The sequence below is a fragment of the Barbus barbus genome, assembly GCF_936440315.1.
Source record: "Barbus barbus genome assembly, chromosome: 37".
NCBI lineage: Eukaryota > Metazoa > Chordata > Actinopteri > Cypriniformes > Cyprinidae > Barbus > Barbus barbus.
In genome coordinates, this window is record NC_136715.1 from 10,171,680 (window position 1) to 10,192,512 (window position 20,833).

Sequence of the window (20,833 nt, forward strand, 5' to 3'; positions counted from 1 at the left end):
TAACCACAACATCCTCACAAACAAAATACAAAACAATAATACAAGATAGAAAGTTTATAAATAAATAAACAAATAAATGAAAAAATAAATAAATAAAAACAATAAACTAAAAACAAACAAATTAATAGGATAGACCAGAGGAGTAAAATTATACAAGGTTAAACATTGAAAGCAATTTTTGACTTTTGAGTGATTTTTTGTTTTTTATGCCCATCAAAGATAAAACTCAATGAAATAAATATTATCATGATCCAGTGATTGTACGAATCAATCTCCGCATAACGGATTCTATCGATTCGATCTGGAATAGATTACAACAGGAAGCTCTCAATGCGCATGCGCTCCTTCTCCTCTCCCTTTCTGCCAAACTGTCGGCCATGGCTCCGATTGTGAGTACGAGCAAGTTTAAGAAAAACGATAAAATACAGTGTGTCACGTACCTCTAAGCCTGCAGAAACCACTGGAGATTAAGGCTAAACCATTGAGCATTTGATTAATTTGGTTAACGAAAGTATATATGCATCAGTGTTGTGTTTTTTAAAGCGTTTGTTTACTGGACGTTTGGAGCGAGGCCTGCTCGTGAATAACCACGTTGTAGCAACCACCCGTTAGCTGATTAGCATTTCCCATAGAACCGACGCCGATATACTGCGTGTTTTTGAGGATACTTTATAGATTGAAAATTCAGACAAACTGTGTCTTTGTTATTTTGTTTATAAATCAGTTTCTCCAGCAAAGATTCGAAACCACGAAGCTAGTTTAGCCCAAAAATGATATGGCTGCGTTGAAGATTTAATTTCATATTTTCCCCAAAGTTTTCAAATATATTTAGTTAACGTTATTGCCTTTAAATATGTGTAAACGTGGGTCGTTGTCACGTATACTGTCAGATTCCAGTTTTGCTAGAGCTCATTTTAATGAATGATAGACACCTATCTTTAGTGTAGATGTATTTTAATTAATTCAGCACTTATCATTTTTTTTATTGTCACCACTGATTGTCGTTGATTTCATCCATATGTGTCTTTTTGAATCTTATAGAAAAAGCAGGTGACCAAGGGTGGGAAAAAGAAAAAGCAGGTCCTAAAGTTCACCCTGGACTGCACCCATCCTGTGGAGGATGGCATCATGGATGCTGCTAACTTTGTGAGTAGAAACTGATCATCTGATGCCGAGTGCACACAGAACCAGAAATCTCCAATCAGATTACCTGATCAAAAAGACATTTTGGGTGATTTGCTAAATCTTACACATGCAAAGCTGTATTTCCTGCTTTCTTCAATATTTGAGCCTAATGCTTTTCTGCAGACTTGTTGAAATTCTGATTATGAAGAATACAATGTGCACATCACTCCTTTTTTCCTGCATTCTTTATGGGTGCCGTATTTTAAGTTTTTTGTTGATCCATCATTGAGATCCATTTCAGATAGAACTACCCATAAACGACAAGCTATAACAAAACTAACTTTTAGTTGTTTGTCAGTTTCTTCCATTCTGTTAATGGCCAGAAAAACTTGCATAATGGACTCGCTTCATGCTGATCGTCAAATGCGTCCTTAATTGTCTAGTCCAGCATTTCCCAATCCCAGTCCTCATGCCCCCTGCCCTGCATATTTTGTATGTATCTCTTATCACGTACAAATTTGTTCTATTCGACCGTAAGTGCCCTGCGAAGTGGACTTCACTGGATATTCTGCCATGATTTCTGTTAGAAACGAGTGCACATGTTCTATTCAAAGGGCATTAAAGTGTGCAAGATGTGAATTTAAATTGTATTTATTTATAGAGGTATATGTCCGTGTGTGAAGGTGCTGCAGGCAGCGCAAATCCATGACTGGGATTGGGAACCACTGGTCTTGTGTGAATTTTTAAATTTTTGTTTAAATACTAAAAATAAAAATGTACCCCCCCCCCCCCCCACAAATAACTGTTAATTGCATCACAGCTGCACTAGGGTCAGAATGGGCTCATGATTTTTTGGTTATATTTCTATGTGATCTGGCATGTCTGCATTTGTCTCTCTGCAGGAACATTTCCTTCAGGAGCGCATCAAAGTAAATGGTAAATCTGGTAACTTGGGTGGTGGTGTGGTCTCCATTGAAAGGAGCAAGAGCAAAATCACAGTGACATCCGAGGTCCCCTTCTCTAAAAGGTAAGTCTGAGATTAGAGATCCAAATGCATGCAAACTTATTTCTTTGACTATAATATTAAAGATTTAGTTCAGTTAAAGTGAAGATGTCATTAAGATTATGGAATGGAGAAATTTAGTTTATGCATTACCAAACAGAAAAACAAAATTTAAACAGTTTATTGCAATTACCTGTTATTTCCAGTGCAATTTTGATTAAAGGGATAGTTCACCCAAAAATGAAAATTCTGTCATTAGTTCCTCACTCTCATGTCGTTCTAAAACCGTAAGACCTCTGTTCATCTTCAAATTAAGATATTTGATGAATTCCGAGAGCTCTCTGACCTTCCATAAACAGCAAGGGTCCTACCACGGTCAAGGCCCAGAAACGTAGCAAGGTTTAATAAAGTCGTTATTTTTGTTTTCTTTGCACACAAAAAGTATTCTCGTAGCTTCATAAAATTACGGTTGAACCACTGATGTCACATGGATTATTTTACCATTGTCCTTGCTCCATGTCTGGGCCTTGACCATGGTAGTATGCTTGCAGTCTATGGGAGGGTCAGAGAGCCCTCAGAATTCATCAAAAATAGCTCTGTGTTTTCTGAAGATGAACGGTAGTCTTACAGGCTTGGAACGACATGAGGGTGAGTAATTAATGACATAATTTTAATTTTTGGGTGAACTATCCCTTTAAAGTGCCCCTATTATAGGTAATGAATAGTTCATATTTTGGTTTTGAGAGTCCCCAACAACAGGTTGACATGCATGCAAGGTCAGAAAACACTTTCATATAATGTCTTATAATATGCATTTACTTTTACCTTATTTGCTCTACGACTCCCAAATGATTCGCTCAATGATTCATTTTTGACGCTAATCTGCAGTGATTGGTCTCATTTTCAGTTCATCATGCCTGTAATGCCTGATAAAGCAGCGTTTGTGAGCACAGTGCTACTTTGTGTACAGTGTTACTGGGGAAACTGCTAGTTTACCAAGCTGCACCTAGTGGCAGAGAATAAATTTGCATTTTCATTCAGACTAGGGGTGTGTGATATTGAAAAAAAGATATCTTAATGTTTTTGGATTTTTTCGATAACTATAATTAGACAATATTTTGCAGAGTGTGTTATTGTGCTGATATCTGACTACCGTGGACAGCTGCAGTTTTTGATATTCTTCATATTCTGTGTGGTCAATTCACATCAGTGATTCATCTTTTCATTTAAGTTTAAATAGATTTTTACCTTTTAATAAAGCAATCTTTTTTCTGAAAGTGTACATATTTTGAGTCAAATTGTTACATTTAATCAGTCAGTTAAGATAATGCACATTTAGGCTGTTACCAAACAAATGAAACCAGTATCAAAATGAATCTTTGCAGAAGTTGCATTTGAAGTGGCATTTAGATGTATTTACACTCTATTTAATGCAGCTCAGAGGGACATGGAGTGCTTTAACCAGTTACAAATGCATGATTTTTTGACATTTTAAACAAAACATTGAATACTGTTATTTAAAATTATTTTAAAAATGAAAATAGGCTTTAAATTGAAACCGCCAGTAGGTGGCAGAAAGTCACTGGTAATAACGGAGTCATTGTGACTGAACCGAATCATTTAACGGTTGATTCACGAAACACCGTCATGATGCTCAGAGACGCAAAACAGTGCTGTAGCTGTTTGGAATTATTTTTTGTTGGCGAAATGGAGCAAAAACAGGCAATATGAAGTCTCTTAATTAACTTGTTTATTGAACTGTTGTATAAAGTCAATATCATACTTGTAATCATGCTTATTTTTGAAGAAAAAACGGCACTCTTCGTGTGATTTTAACTATATGATACGTAAATATATACATTTTTTTTTTTTTCATTTTAATAGCCTGAATCATGGAGTGAAAGACACTCTAAATACACACGTGCACCACGTAGGCTAATGTATGCGTGCTCTTTGTAGGTGTTTTGTTTGGTTTTTGCAAAATACTCTTATTGTCAAATTGCACATCATTAAAACAATTACGATATTATCGCAGACGATATATATCGCACACCCCTAATTCAGACTCATGTGAAAAGACCAAGCGGGCGGGCAATATGCTAATGTTTCATGTTGACTTCAAGAAACGGCTTGGAATTCGTTTTAAAAACGACTCTCTTCAATGATTCAGGGTCGACTCTTTCTTTTGAGAGACAATAACTTTATACATGGTGCACTTTCAGATTTAAAACTTTGCAGGATGTTTTCATTCACTTAGAGCTGTTACACACTGCATGAAATGTAATTAGTAAAAATCCATAATAGGGGCACTTTAAGATCTTATTTTTCTCACAGTGTGCACACTTTCATTCCCAGTTTTTCCTTGGATTGCAATTGCATGCAAGCTGTTGTTTCACTGCTGTATTGTGGTGATGTAAAATGTTTGATTATTAAAGGTGAATTGAAAGGTGCTATACATATTTTAAGTATTTTTGTCTAAAGAAATTGTCTGCCATCTTGATATCAGTTTTAGTAGTCTAAATTGAATAGATGTGTCAATGAACATCGTTTCCTCGCTATAAATCAGTCCCTGTCTGTTCACACAGTCAGAATGCTGTTAAATCATACACGTGCACACCAGAGTGAAGAGTTTAAGACGTGTACATCGTCATTGTGACTAACAGCCCACATGTTTTGCAAATTGAAAGTGGGCAAGTATTGTACTGATAGTTCTGTTAATGGTTTGAGGTTTTTTACATTTGTCCTTAATTTCTTCAATGAACTGAAGCATACTTGCACCTTGCGATCAAATGTATGTTTTTGTTTAGGTACGCTCAAATTATTATTATTTTTTGTTATATAGACTATAATCATGCATTTCATTTGATGCTGAATCCCAGTCTGCTTAGAGCTTTACTATTAAACACATGAAAGCCATGGCCATGGGAAAGGCTTCTTTCTGTGCCAGCTTTATTATTGTTAGTGTTTTGGACATAGCAAAGCGTTTTGAAAGTTGCTCCTTGTATATATCATCTATTTCATCTGCTCAGATGTGACTTAGTTAGGAATTAGGACACATTACTATGATTTTTGTTTAATGACTTGTGAAGTTTCATGCAAGGCTTTTATGAGACATTGCATATTTAAGTAGTTGTTGCTGCTTTTGTAATATTGCATGAACTTTTCAGAAAGTGTCATGGCATGTCATTTACTACTTGTTCTTGTTGAATATTTGTTTGAGAAGCAAGACCTTATAAGAAGGGCTTTAAAAGCTGTTAGGAGAACCACTACTACTAATTTTACACCTTATAATTGGAGGCTTTATGTACCTTTCAATTAAGATATTTTTGATAACTTTATTGATTGTTACACAAGGCAGAATTTAAGGGTCTTTTGTTTTACCCAGCAAGCCAAGTGGTAGGAATACAAGACAGTTAGTTATAAAACCTGTATCTATATTTATGAGTTTGGAATTACCTGTATTTGTAATTTTTGAATGCACATTGAAACATCTCCGGTATTCTTAGTGTTTATGACCATATTACTATCTCAGTTGCAACCATATGGAATATTTAAAACTTAACTGTTTGTTGTTTTCAGGTACCTGAAGTATCTTACCAAGAAGTATCTCAAGAAGAACAACCTGCGTGACTGGCTGCGTGTAGTAGCGAACACCAAGGAGAGCTATGAGCTGCGCTACTTCCAGATCAACCAGGATGAGGAGGAGGAGGATGAAGATTAAATCCATGCCACTCTTTTGTAAATTCAATAAAATTTCAAAAGAAATCAGTTTCCTTGTTTCTGGTGTGTTCATTGCATTATGTTCAAAACATTGTCTTTTGCTGGGAGGAAAAGAGTACTGGATAAATCCATTTGATTTATAATTGTGCATTTTCTTTCTATTTTTAGAGCCAAAGAAGCCTTTAACTACTTATTTATTTTACTGCATATAGGATTTATCTACCAAAGTTTGTGCACTCATAGGGTTCAGAGAGTCCTTTTAATCGGGAAAAACCTGCATGATATGCTGAAACATCTATACCAGTCTAAAATGGTTGCTAGTTTTAGCTGGTCTACCAAGCTTGAGCTCAACTGTTTGGGCCAGCTTAATGTCATAAGAACTAGACTGGGAGACCAAACAAATCTGCTTGAGTCAGTTTATGCTATTTTGAATGATTCTTGCATTGTGTAGCAGAGGTTATTTTAAATGTCTTTGTCTGGCTTGATCACGTAGAGCGTCTCTCTGCCGTATCCTTGGCAACGGCTCGTAATTCTCCGGTTGTCCTGAAGCAAGTAAATGAATTAGAGGGTTTAATATATATATGCATGCATATGCGGAGAGACCGCCCCAGTAGTATGCCTGTTTTCTAAAGGAGTAGCGTTTAATTTAAATAAGACAAACCTGGCTTCACCATGCTTTAGTTCACCCAAAATGAGGCAGAATGCCCCAAGTCACCGTTTACTTTCAGTGTACGTCAAGAAAATGAAAGGAGAGTGAATGGTGACCGAGGCTGCAAGTCTTTTCTCGTGGGACACACGTCATACAGGCTTGGAGCTACGTCAGGGTGGCAATTGTTTTTTGAGTGAACTGTACCTTTAAGTCCTTTAAAACATCTCAAAACAAAGTCGTCAAAAATGTACGTTCAGCCGTGACCTTGGATATTCAATTAGTCCGACCTCAATTTGTACAAAAAAAAAAAAAAAACAGCACAAAATTTTCAAGTTCCTATTATGCTCTTCCCTCGATTGAGAGGCAACTTTCTCCCGTATGTCTCCCTGTATAACCTCACATTCCTCGAACTTGAGCGGGAAAAGGGCAATGCTCTCACTACTAGTTAAGCCAGTGACCAGGCGAACAGCACTAACTAGTTGTGTCGGGAAACTATGGGATGGATTGCCATGGCAACCGACCAGACGTCACAATCTGGGCATGTGTGTTCCATTTTTGTCTCTTTCTTATTTTCAGACTGGAGGATTTGGATAGAGAAGAGGGAGAAAGGAAATTTTTTTTTTTAAACTGGGCAGCCATCTTTTATTTTATTGAGAGCATATTAAAAGAAAATTATCCTCACCCTCGGTGGACGTCTCTTCTGAACCTGAAAATCTGGGCATTCAGAGGGTTAAGTTTCAGGACTTTATTCCTGTATCTCGGATGTGATTTTCTTGTTAAGCGGTAAAGATGCCCGGATCGCTAAGCAATGAAGATGAGGGGCAAGACGATATGGATTTTGAGGACGACGTGCCAGGTGAGGGGGTAAAGAGTCACAGGGGAGGGAGAGTTCTGCCCTTCACAACTGCGCTGCTACGCCTAGTTGAATGCGGATGAAGAGGGGCTTGACGCGCGTGCGATTTATTATAGTCTCAATAGCTTCTGTTCTCACTCCGGACACTGTTCGTCCAAAAATAACAGCGCACTGTCCGACTGTATTTGAGTCACTAAAGCGCGGCTGTCCATCTGTCTGCGATTCTCTTTGAGATAAAATCGTTCTCTGTAGCTGTTCGTATAACATCATCCGGCTGTTTGTTTTTACATGCGCATTTTTCTTTGCATATAAATGAGTTATGCATGCACCCGTTGTCTTTTTTTTCCTCTTTCAAGTCAGGCTGCTCTGATATTGTACTCACTGTGCACAATGGTTTCCAAATCTGATGGACTGTTTTAATATAAAGTCTGGTGCATGGCAATGCTGCAGTCTCATTGTAAAAAAATGTATGCAAGACGGAGATGGGGGGGTTTATACATTGTTTAGAACTGATCTAAACAAAGAATCAGCTTCCCCGAAAAGGTGTTATGGCATTAGCTGATATTAAAGAGCTGATGGTGAAAGTGCTACTCTGTGGTCACTTTGTCTTGGAAAAGTAGTGCATGTGCTTGATAGAGCCACGTGTGACAGGAAAACATCAGCTACAATGATCCACTGCCTCTGTGGTCTGTTTGAGGGGCACAGACTTTAGCCAAGACAGCCTCCACAGTATCTTACAAAAGGTTTGTTAAATTTACAGTAAAGACTGTCAGTACTTTACTATGATTTTATAGGTTTGGTGATTTTATATTTTTGGCTTCCTAAAGGTATGTGGCATTGTATGATATTAACATATTTGATTTATTATTAATGTGTTTGTTGCTGTAAAATGGACTGATATCGATAGAGTTGATCAGAATTGTCCTGCTTAGCCTGTAGTTATCAATTATAAAAAGACTTTTGACTTATTTTCAGTCATTTATAATAAAATGTTATATCTTTTACCTTATGTATTTAGTAAGTGTATGGTTGTACTGTAGATTAGCAGGTTTACAATTTTTACATTTGTTTCCTGTTACAATCAAATGTTTTCTATCTGTGTGTTTGCTAAAAAAGGGCCTTTGCTTAATTTAAGTGAATGTATGAAACTGATGCTTTGTGCAACAGCTGCTTTACAGAAAATTATTGTTGAAAAGTGACACTTTATGTTGATGCTGCATATGCATTCTTAGGCAATATGAAGGCAATTATTATGCTCCCCTTTGCATTCAAGGTTAACTCCAAACCCAACCTTATCAACGGGTTAATCGCTGCTGGTGACTACTGTATCCTTATGATTTCACTCTGTTTATGCTTCCTGTTTAGGTGAAGGGCATGCACCTCATCAGTCTTATTATTATTATTATTAATGATAGATTGGTCTCCATTGGTTGTGAGAACAGGGTTCTCAGTGGTGTAATGGAGAAGCCGTGTAGTTAAGACTCCGTTCTGCCTGCATGCCTTTTATACATTCACGGCCCTCAGTTCAATAAAATCAATACGTTTATAGTTTTTCGCTCACAGCGTGGTCTAGGTTGCCTCTGAATTAGTCATGAATTAATCACGTGACAGACCTGAGCACAAGTATCTCATTTGCACCCCAATCGCGTATTTACCTTCTTTTTTTACGAGGCGGTAAGGTAACATGGCTGAGATGAACGCTGCTGAGGGCTGCAAACGATTTGAAATAATGTGCAATATGCAGAAGAATTAATAATTGAGAAATAATTCATGAGCCAGCGTGCTCATTCTGCGTAGACAGTAAGCCCCCGTATGTGCTAAAAATGAGAAATCTATGCAGTGCAGGACTGGCCAGGATTTTGGGTTATGCTGTTTAGTCCCATTCACTGTGATTGCTTTGATTGCAGGCCAGAACACCTTCACTGGTTCCTTTGCTGAAATTAGAACAAGGTATTTGATGAATGTTTTGGTGAGATTAATAAATGTAGCTAATTTTTAAGATGTGAAATGAGCTATTAAGTTATTTAATTGCGAACCACCGCATAATAATTCCCATACAATCAATCCAGTTCATCTCGGGCTTATCTATAAAGAAAAGGCATATTTTAAATGAATTATAGTGAATCTAACATGCATAAGTAAAGTAATAGGATGTATATTGAAAATGCAGTTTGAGATTTGCAATCAAGACTGTTCACTGCATGATCCAAACACTGCAGAACACATGACTGCTGCCCCCAGCCAGGAGTAATGAAGGGATCACTAGTGCATACCCTAACCGCAGATTTAAAGAGACAAACAGATGATTTATAAAAATGTTACGATGAAAACATTTCAGTGGTATGCTCAATAATTGCATGGTTTTTAATGTTACTTCACTTCCATTGGATTTGGTTAATGGATGTGCATCGCTTATGTTAAGATATGCACATTTTAATCCATTAGTTTTAAACTGTTACAACTTGAGTCCATATTCCTTGCGTGCCCGTCAGGAACAAAGGAGTGGAGTGGCTACATAGAGGCGTTTTCCTAAAGATTTGCAAAATCAATAGCAGATTCTATGGATAGTTTACCCACAAATTATATTCTGTAATTTACTAAATCTCACATCGTTTGAAACCCGAATCACAATGTGAATCACAAAAAAGAAGATATTTTGAAAACTGTTTCAGTGTTTTTTCAGTGGAATGAAAATGTTGTTTTGGCCCTCACTGACCTGAATTATATTGACAAATGTCTTCAAAAAATTCTTTATAATTTTGTCTGCAAAAGAAAGAATCTCGTACAGGTTTGAAAGGACATAAGGGTGAGTAAATGAATTTTCTTGGTGGACTATCCCTTTAAGTTATTCTTAAAAGAAAAGAATCATCATAGTCATAATGAAAAACATTCTATATTTTATCCCTTGTTCTTGTTATTGCCGTTTCATTCATTCGTCATAACCCAACAATGCTAGCAAGAGTTTCTTTTTATGTGGATCCTCATTAGGATGCATTAGGGTGAAGCTGAGCCAAAGTCATTTGAGTGTTTTCTGCCCCCTTCTTGATTTCCACCATTCGAAGTCTGGTTTTCTGTTACATAGTCATATTCTTTGAAACTGAAAGATTATCATGAGCTGCTCTGTTCGGTGGGGGCTATTTTTGGAAGCTGCACTGTGAAAGCTGACACCCCTTCTTCTTTGCTAGAGTTTGTGCTTGCACGTAAATCATTGTTGCATCACATGCTTATGTCTATGTGTCATCAGTCTCTGCATCAGACTCCACAGAGTGTCAAATTAACACATCTTGCAAATTTTACCAACAAATTACTGCAGTGTAGCATATGCATGCTGGAATAAAATAATTATAGCAACTAAACTCAATTACAATGGCTTTGTTCTTGTTATATGAGACTGCTTTGCTTGTGTACTTGCAATTTGTGCCACTGTATCTCTTTGTAAAGCAGAGCAAAGGTTTGTGAATCAGCCTTGGGACCTAGAGAATGGATATAGTCTTCAGAAAGTTAGACACAGCCTATAAAACTTGAAGGTCTCAATGAGGGGGTGTTCCAACCATGCTGTCTCATCACATTAACGGTGGGGGCACTATTAACATACGCAGTCTGTCAGACAGCTAATGTGTTTTCCTGTAAACGTCCCTCTTCCTAACAGCGAGACCGGCCGTGAATCCCATCTCTAATGGAGTGCGGCACTGACCCAGCCCTTGTTGCAAGGTCAAAGTTACCCTAATGTCCGTGCTTAGCTGACACACAAATGTGTGGCTGCAGTCATGACATTTTCAGGCCCGCTACCAGTAGCGAATGGCAGCAGCACAGCTTCTAAACACCTGGCGGTTCCTGGCCGAGGCTCTGTTTACTCGGGAACATGGGCACAAAACGTGACTACCTATTACAGCGAGTCCAGGATGCAAAAATAGAGCTATAGTTTTGGGGAAATCAGGCTACAGATGATTTATTATTCATACATTTTCTTTGCATATTAAATTGGAATTGGATTGGATTGAAAAAAAATATATACACTTCAGCTTATTAGTATGCATATACTGAATAAAAATATGAAATTTCACCAAAGTGCAAAAGAATAGGATAAAGTGCCTTAATATAAAAAAATATATATATACTTCAAACTATTCATATTTAGAATGAAAATATGAATCTGTACAACGACAAAATCTAAAGAGCTTAAATGTAAGTTGACAATGTAAAACCTTTGGCCGATATCCTCACTTCAAGAGTGCTGTGTTGCATCACCACGACTGTAAGTGAGACATGAATGAAGACGAGATGTGAGCTTGATGCGCCTGGCAGGCAGCAGACATATTCTGCCGGCATGAAAGAGCCTCCCTGTGAGATGTACTGCTGACGCACTGCCCTAAATATCCGTCGTCTCGCAGGCAACTGCTCTGTTTATGTGCTGCAGAAGATTGAAATAAGAAGAAACCTCCCAGCGGCTGACAGAGAGATGGGGAGCTCTGTATTTTACTTGAGTAAATACCCAAAATGCCCTATAGGGCTGCAAGTGAGGCTTGAACGGTGCAGGGGCTGCTCTCACCAGAGTTGAAGTCTTCAAACAGTGGCAGCTAAATGAAGGTTAAGTGGATTTCGAGGATAGCATCCAAGAGGCTGGGAAAGCCCCATCTCCGGCAGCTCCCACGAGGCGTGGTGGGCTGTGGGACAGGGCTTTAGCTGATTGACTCCACCACACACGCTGCATATATCATGGGCCGCTGTCTGAGCTGATGATAGACAGGCGGCAGGAGTTGCACCGTAGTGCTCCGGTTGCAGATGATGCCTTCCTGATGTCTTTTTTTCCCATATCGCTTAGCCTTTTTGACAGCGTGGCATCATTGAAGTGTTACATCGAATATGCGCTGCCAGACAGTAGTTTTTTGTTTACAGTGAGAGATTCACAGTTCAGCAGGTGGCAGAGACCTCACCTCTCTCCTTTCGCTCCCCTTTCAGTGTGTCAACAAAATCTTTGCTTTTCATCTAATGGAGTGAAGGAGCCTTCTCTTCACTCAGCAGAACAGACAGAAAGAGATAGATAGGTGCACACTCTGATCTTTAATTTGAGAGTATTCACATCAAAATTGGAGGAAAGGTTAATGAATTTAATAAGCTCTTTAATAAGTACCTCCCCCCCCTTTTTCAAAAGACCATAAGTAATTGGACAGTTGACTCATAACTTTCATTATGTCTACATCAATTAAGCAGGTAAAAGTTCTGGAATTGATTCTAAGTGTGCCATTTGCATTTGGAAGCTGTTGCTGTGAACCCACATCATGTGGTCAAAGGATCTCTCCATACAAGTGAAGGAGACAATTGTTAGGCTTCAAAAACAAATCCATCAGAGAGATAGCAGGAACATTTGGAGTGGCCAAATCAACAGTTTGCTACATTCTGAGAAATGCACTGGCAACATAAAAATGCCTGGTGGATGATTGGAGGATCCTCTCTATGGTAAAGAAAAGCCCTTTCACAACATCCAGCCAAGAGAAGAACACTCTCCATTCGGTACAGTAGTCAAAGTGTACAATCAGGAGAAGACTTCCCAAGAGCAAATAGAGAGGGTTCACCACAAGGTGCAAACAAGGCCAGATTAGATCAACCTAAGATCAACCTGATTAACTGTACATATAGTGTGACTCCCATCTAATAATTCGCTATAGGCTAAGCTTTGTGCATTGTTACTTTTGATATGAAACAAAGTCTGAGATTTCAAATTCTGTCCATTATATTAGGAAATTCAAGCAATAAATACTGTTTTGGCACTTTTTGATGTGGCGTGATAGATCACTGTAGACACCTAAGATCAAGTGAAGTAGCACTGCACTGAACTGATCATCTCTTTTGCTTTACTAGTGGATACTCGCCTGTGCGTAGTCAAACACGTAGCAAAAGTCTCATGGCAGTTTTATTTTTGTTCTGGAGCTGATGATCCCGCGCTCTGCTGCTACACTGGTACACACTCACCAACAACTGGACAGGGGTGGGAATTACAGTTATAAATTACAATAGATCACCTCAGTGTAATCTGTTAAAGTGATGGACAGCCTGCAGATTACGTAAATGATGGAAAATTTTGGTGATGTCCATGAGTTCCAGACTTAAGGCAGTCATTGTCTGCAAAGGATTCTCAACAAAATATATTTATGATTGTCCAATTACATTTGAGCCCCTGAAAATGAGGGAATGTGTATAAAAATGTTGTAATTCCTTACATTTGTTCAACCCCTTGAACTTGAATTAAAGCTTAATGTCTGCACTACAGTGTCATCTTGATTGTTTTATTTTAATTCTATTCTGGTGGCATACAGAGCCAAAATTATGAAAATTGTATCAGTGTCCAAATAATATATGGACCTAGCTGCAGGTAGATACGTGTGAACCTCTTGTGTTATTTCTCAGATGAGGATGAGGAAGGTGAACGTCGGAGGAGTGTTCCCCTGTCACCCTTAGAGAGGTTCTTCTCTGAGGATGATTCAGTTAAACAACATAAGAAGAAGAAACCCAGCAAGATAATGGAGGGAAAGGAGCCCAAAGTTAAGAAAAAGAAGAAGAAGGAGGTAAGAAGCCTTTTAATTTCTATCTAATTGATTGAAGCATGGATGAAATAGATGTTGTCATCACATCATCAGAATGTGATGACTTATCGCTCAACTTATCATTACTGAAACTTCCAGTGTTTTTTGGTTTGTTTGTTTTGTTTTAATTTTTTTATGAATGGGGAAAATTGAAACAGTTCTAGTTCAACACACACTCAAAGGGATAATTCATGTAAAAATGAAAACTGAGTTATTGGTACTCACTCTTATGTTGTTCCAAACACGTATGACTGAATTTCGCCTGTGGAATGTTAAGGAAGATGCTTTGATAACTGTCCATGCAATGAATATCAGTGGGGTCCAAAATGGCACGGAACCCCATTGATTTTTATTGTTTGGATAAAAAAAACTCACTTTTAATTAATTTTTTAAAATATATCTTTAGGGCTGCACCAGGCTTGTCAATATTGTTCAACTCTCTGATCTGAGCCACTAGATTCACCTTTGGGCCCGGTCTAGCCAATAGCATATAACACCTACTTGGGAAGCGGGTATAAAGATAGTAAGGCTCCATCTGATTGGTCAAACTTGGACAACCTATGCATGCAACAAATGCTTGGCACATAAAATAAATGTAATTTATCGCAACTCTCTTCGATACGGATATCATATATTCTATTATCGCGATAACGATAATTTTGTGATATATCGTGCAGCCCTATATATCTTCTTTTGTGTTCCACTGTCCTATTAAAAATATTTTCAGGGCTCCCTCCCAAAAGTTAGGCTGACATTAGACCACCCACACAACAAGTAGTGCCCTGATCTGACTTCAGTCTACATTACACACCACAGTACTCATGAAGAAATATTTAAAAAAAGGGCTAGGTGTGCTTTTGTCTCCAAGGCCGTGGCATAAATGCTGTTCCTATGAGTTGAATGATCAGTATGAAACAACTTGCCTGACCTAGGGGCATTTTGTTGTATTTTTTTTAGCGATCAGCCCTTTTCCAGTCAGCTCTCTCTCTCTCTGCGCCTTGGCGAGAGATAAAACGTTTGACAGGTCAGTCGGTCACAGTCCCCCCAGCTGACTGTATTTACCATTGAGATAATGAGAGGGATTCCTCTCTTTCTCCTCCCTAGCCCACTCTCACTTTATCTGCCTGCTTGCACAGATTCAGTCTTTCTCTCAAACCTCCCTGCTTCTCAGCGGTGGTAAATGTGCCGTGGCGAGGGCAGAGAGGTCTCCCCTCAGTGGCTAAGAGCCCTGCTTGGTGTCAGTCATGCTCTCCCTGTAGTGCTGTGTCAGACACGGGATCAAATCAATGGGGGTCAAAACCGCCGCCTGCCCTTCTGCTGTCCGCAAGTCTAACAGCTCAGCTCGCCAAAGCCGGCCACCTGCGCCGGAGCCCGTTAGACTGTGGAGAGTATAGGGATTGTGACAGCAGAGTGAGAATTGGTGCTTTGTCAGATGTAAACAATGATAAGTGACATTTCAGTAGTACAGATGAGCTTTTTTTCTGCTCTGGTGTGGTGAAGATGAGGATGTTTTGGGGAAAAGGAAAAAAAAAAGATCCCAAAGATGTCTGACACTGTTGCGCAGTTCTTTTCCACAGAAAATGCAGCATTTATAGGCATAGTTCAAGGCAAGGCAAGGCAAGTTTATTTATATAGAATATTTCATACACAATGGTAATTCAAAGTGCTTTACATAAAAGGAAGTAAAATAGTCATAAAAATAATAATAACAATCACAACAATAAAAATAAATAAATAAATAATAATAATAAAAACAAATATTCTCAAGCTTGGTTCAAACTCTTCTGCAAAAATGCAGATTCTTTCATCAATTTCTTACTCTCATGTGTTTCCAAACCCGAATGACTGACTTTCTTCTGCGGCAGAGTTCACGCTGCTTTTTTCTCCAGATACTGGGGCTGCCAAACTACAAAAAGGACAAAAAAAGCATAAATGGAACAAGCACTGCAAAATAAAAAGTCTTACAATTTTAGTATTATAAAAGGACTGTGTTGTTTTCAAGACAAAATATTGAAATGTCAGTCAGAAGATTAACATTTATAGCAAAAGCATAACCCTAAATAAATTTGGTTAGTTTTATGTTTAAAGAAGAAAAAAAGGTAACATATTAAAATAATTACTGTTAACAGTAAAACAATAAGCCAATAAATAATAAGCAATAATTTGTAATTTATAAATTACAAATGCATTGCAGATTGTTAGTTAATGCATTAACTAACATTAACTAATGGGACCTTATTGTAAAGTGTTATCAAAAAATGGCAAGAGGGAGATATTTTCTCTGAAAACATAATGTATAATGTGATATTACTTCAGAAAATATTTATCGTTTTATGTATGTTTAGATATTTTTACTAGAAAATAAGATTAATTAAGTTTTTTGTTCATTTAACTCATTTGCTATTTTCCAACTTGTAAAGCAATACAGTAACTATGTGTGTGGAAAAGCCTGAAATTGTAATAATCCACAGTAGGTCACAAAACTAATTTGTATCCAATTAGATTTAACATTAAAATGTATTGTGAATGGTTACAAGACAAAAGAACCAATGATATCTTATGCATGGAAATGATAATCTGCCTAAAACATATAATTTGTGTTCCACAGAAGAAACAAAAAAAAAGAGACAAAATTTTCATTTTTAGCCAAACTCTCCCTAAATACTGCATTTTCTATGGGGATGAACTGGAGGATGGTGTCAGCCTGAAAACCACACATTATTTACATCAGATCTTTTTTCTCCTTTTGAGGTGCATTGTCAGAAAATTGTGGTTTGGATTTTTGGAGACCTTTTAGCTCCAGCTGTGAAGCTCTTTAGTGGTTCTACTCATTGCCTCTTGCATGATCACCCCTCCTTTTTCACTCCCTCTCCTTCCTCTCTCACTTTCTCCCTCCCCCATGCACGTGATTGAGATTTGTCTAGACGGGCCCTAGAACACAGGCACTGCAACCATGGGGACTCTCCATAACAAGCTCGTTATGCAAACGCGTCTGATTGGATGGCGCTGTTCCATTGGCTGCTGCAGTAGAGAGAGCTCCCCCTACACCTCCAACACTGCACAGTTTGGTTTCCATGGCAACTCAGAACTGCTGCTGGTGGAGCTTGTGCGCTCTGCGGCAGTGCTGGCCTACCCTGCGCTGGAGAGACGTCTGCCAGCCAGTGCACAGCTGCAACACAGCAACAGGCTTTCTCCAATCATACACACACACACAGAGTAATTCACCCACTGAAACATGTGTGTTCCCTAGCAGCATGATCGTTTTGATTGGTTTCCCTGCTTCCAGATGTTACTAATAATAGTGTCATAATGATCTAGCTTTTCCTTTATTGAAAATGTGGAGTTGATTTTACATTAATCAATAGTTAGGCCATAGTAAAAACCTGTTTTTATTTAAAGTCTGTGCATTGAGGTCTTACCCAATTAGAAGGAACTCCGTTTCATGCCTCCTACAAGTACAGTTATATTTTTGCTCCTAAAATCTGAAATGGTCCATGATAAAATTTATAGCACTATTTTTGATAAGTCAGCACAAAAGTCTCTTTAGGACAAGCTCACTTGGTGAGAATGTCGGTAACACTTCCAGGCTTTTTTTTTCTATGAATGGAGAAATGATTAATTACATCATATTATTATTATTGTTGGTGTTAAATATAACAGTAATCATAATATTTAAATAATCTTTTTTATTTTACAGTACTGGGGGGTATATTACAGAAACTTCCTATCTTAGGTCTTAAGATATGATAATTTAATTAAGGGTTTTTCACAAATTCGTATTACATAAGCAAATCTTAATTTGATTTAAGATTCTTATCTTAATCTTATCTTATGTTTAGTTAAGAAATCTTCGATAATAAACTGTCAGGCCTGTTACCAAACAACCAACTATGTGCAACCGGCTGCTGAGGTAAACAAAACCAAAATTTCTAAAATATTCTTATTAATTATATATTGTAAAACAACTGTACTTTAAAAAAAACAAAAAAGGTAGCTTCATAACAATGGTAAAATTACAATTCTTAAATCTTAATTTTTTCACTCGCTGGAGCCGAGATTATTTTGGTGGGAAACTGCAAAGGAAACCTTCCAGTGAAAAATCCAGTGAATTGCTGTGATCATCTGTCCATAAAAATGTTTATTATGTAAATGTGAAAATAAAGCATAACTGACACATGTTGCATTCTTAAATGCATGTTAAACAGCACACATGGTGAGCTGCTCACATGTAAATGAACACAGTGCTACTCTTCATTCTGAAACACAATGCATTTTGTGGTTTGCCAAGCGCACTAAGTTATATCGCAATTTTGGTTTTAGCTTGATTGAAAGGTGCTTTGCTAAAGCAATGGCACAAAACACAATAGATCTTTTATGTTGTTTTGAGAAGTATACAAATGTTTATAGTTCATTATGAAACATCAGTTCCCTTTCAAGACAGTCTTTCAACAGTGCGTAATTTCTATGGGGAAATCCCTTTCTCCAAACTTTGTTGAAGCCTCATTGAATCACGCTATTCCATTGCAATAGCCAAGGTGTTCAAGCGTCCATCTGACTGGTGGGCTCAGCCGCTATAAACGCCTCACCAAGCGCACCATATTACCTCAGAATCTTCCTCCTTCATGAAGCTATGAAGCCTACTATCTCTGGCTGTTGAAGGAATGCTCCAGTGGACAGTGCCTGGATTGCCTTTCCCTGGAGTTTTCCAGTGAGTATGACACCTTTCATATTATGGTGGAAAAGCTGTCTGCACTTCTTTTCCCCTCTGCTGCTGAGCCATGGAGGCAGAAGCCTACGATGGGTCAACTGGCGCATCCCCTTGTTGACCCAAACTTCTCATGTCTACTCTTCAGGATGAATATTTGCAGCCTGTCTTTCTGGACTGCCCCACGCAGATGCAGTGCTATGCGAGTTTGCCTACCCTCGGGACTCGGGTATCAAGCCTCTCCTCACCCCAAGTCGGGACCTGAACTTGACAGGAAATTGGCCTCGTGCTGTTTATGAGAGGAGATTTACAGAGGTTCACAGTCCCTCATTCACATGATACAGGCATCCCCCTGCCTCGAAGCAACAGCCTGCTGTGTGCAGTTCTAGTCACTCGATCACTCATTCACACGATACCAACAGCCCCTCACTTCAGAGCAGCGGCCAGCCACAAACAGAGTGGAGACAGCTGCGCCATATAGGTAGCCTTAGAAAGTGGCCTGCCTCATATAAACCTAAAATGCACCGCTTGCTGTCTCACTGACTACAGCTTTTTTCTGCACTCTTCCTCTATGCACAGCACAAATGCGCAATGTTATCAACCCCAGCCTCAGCCTCTGCCATTCAGCCTGAGCCACATATTGTACTGAAGTCGTGGCGGTAATGCCATCTGTTCCCAACGCAAGAGGCTATGAAGCCTACTATGTGGACGTGGAGTTGTGCTCAGTTTGGTACAGGCCGACAAAGGCGCTCCTAACTTGTAACATGCACAGGCAGTGCCCATTGAAAAGCACTGTTTATAGTGTGTTTATATAGTGTTTGGTGATCTCAGCATGGCCGCTGTACTATTGTGATTGGGTATCATATTGTTAGGTACGAGGGTGTATAAGGCACTGGAACGGGCGACGCTTCAAATTACGATATTTTTGATGAAATCGAGAGCTTTCTGACCCTGCATAGATAGCAATGTAACTGAAATGTTCCCAGACCCAGAAGCGTTCCGAAGATAAATCAAGGTCTTACTGGGTTGGAATGATATGAGGGTGAGTAATTAATGACAGAATTTTTATGTTTGTGTGAACTAACCCTTTAATGTAACCTTGGGTCCCTGAAAGGAGGGAACGAGACGTTGCATAAAAATATCCTCAGGGTCATGAGTAGCTGTCACTCAGTCGAAAAATTCTGAGGAAATATTGTGCTCGGCGCCACCTTTATAGTAGCATTTATTGCAGCACTCGAACGCCATTGGCTATTGCAACGCAATAGTTTGAAATGTTGAGGCTTTAGGAAAGTTCAGAGAAAGGGATTTCCCTTAGCGATTACGCTATGTCTCATTCCCTCCTTTCAGGGATCCAAGGCTACGTCAAGTAACCCAAGCCGTTTCAGTTACCATTATGGCAATAAATGCACACTTGCTACTATGAATAGGGAAATTTGTTTATTACGATTGAGTTTCAATAACATCAAATCAGCAATAAAATCTGACATTAATGGTACAATTAATTATTCTTCATGCTAAAATCATGCAAAAAACTGTAAGGTAGTTTTCATTTGGGACCAGCTAAGGTATATGTGCAGGTTCCACCAAAAAGGAGTTTATCTCTTTACTGAAAGGCTCCCGTAATTCTCCATCCTATAATGTAGAGTGCTCCATCTTCTTTTCCTTTAATGTCTCTGCCTGTGCTCCCAGGGGATTCCAAGTGGGCTAGATGACATGTCAGACAGAGAGGATCATGGTCACAGGTCAGGAAGTGAGAGCAGTACCTACAGCACCCTGAAGAAGAAAAAGAAAAAGCCCAAAGAGAAGAAGGAGAGGAAAACAAAACAGCGAAAGAAAGATGATGATGAGGACGACGATGATGATGACGATGGAAACTTGAAGGTTCTCACTTGGAAATGCTCTGTTATGCTCTATTTGCCTTGAGAATAAATGAATAACAATTTCTCATGTGACACCAGGAGCCAAAGTCATCCAGTCAGCTGATGCAAGAGTGGGGTCTTGAAGATGTGCAGTATGCCTTCTCAGAGGACGACTATAAAACCATCACCAACTACAAAGCCTTCAGCCAGTTTCTTAGGTAGGATTTCAGTTTTCCTTCTACACAGACATTCTATTGCCCTGCTGTCAAGATGTCTTGTTCTATTTTAAAACGTTCCTTCTGGCAAATGCTAATGCCTGTATGAAGTAATGACATTAT

At 38.6% G+C, this 20,833-nt stretch overlaps 2 protein-coding genes across 2 annotated transcripts in view; both read left to right on the forward strand.

The window, feature by feature from the left end:
* Positions 1–362: 362 nt before the first annotated feature.
* Positions 363–5,897, forward strand: LOC306857012 (large ribosomal subunit protein eL22-like). Its single transcript, XM_079396628.1, has 4 exons — positions 363–389; positions 1,042–1,146; positions 2,028–2,152; positions 5,708–5,897. The coding sequence occupies exons 1-4, from the start codon at positions 378–380 to the stop codon at positions 5,847–5,849; spliced, it is 384 nt and encodes a 127-aa protein (XP_079252754.1). The 5' UTR covers positions 363–377; the 3' UTR covers positions 5,850–5,897.
* Positions 5,898–6,991: 1,094 nt separating this feature from the next.
* The window catches only part of LOC306857013 (chromodomain-helicase-DNA-binding protein 5-like), a gene marked incomplete at its 5' end in the record, with an annotated part of 53,792 nt that continues 39,950 nt past the window's right edge, over positions 6,992–20,833 (forward strand). The window contains 5 exons of the mRNA XM_079396629.1: positions 6,992–7,043; positions 7,279–7,353; positions 13,756–13,913; positions 20,326–20,517; positions 20,595–20,713. Of these exons, the coding sequence (XP_079252755.1) occupies positions 6,992–7,043; positions 7,279–7,353; positions 13,756–13,913; positions 20,326–20,517; positions 20,595–20,713 (596 nt within the window). The remainder of the gene's footprint in view (positions 7,044–7,278; positions 7,354–13,755; positions 13,914–20,325; positions 20,518–20,594; positions 20,714–20,833) is intronic.

Excerpts from the sequence above, each read along its gene's own strand:
- LOC306857012 (XM_079396628.1), top strand. Across the intron at positions 1,147-2,027 it reads TCATGGATGCTGCTAACTTT|GAACATTTCCTTCAGGAGCG; the intron begins GTGAGTAGAAAC and ends GTCTCTCTGCAG. Across the intron at positions 2,153-5,707 it reads GAGGTCCCCTTCTCTAAAAG|GTACCTGAAGTATCTTACCA; the intron begins GTAAGTCTGAGA and ends TGTTGTTTTCAG.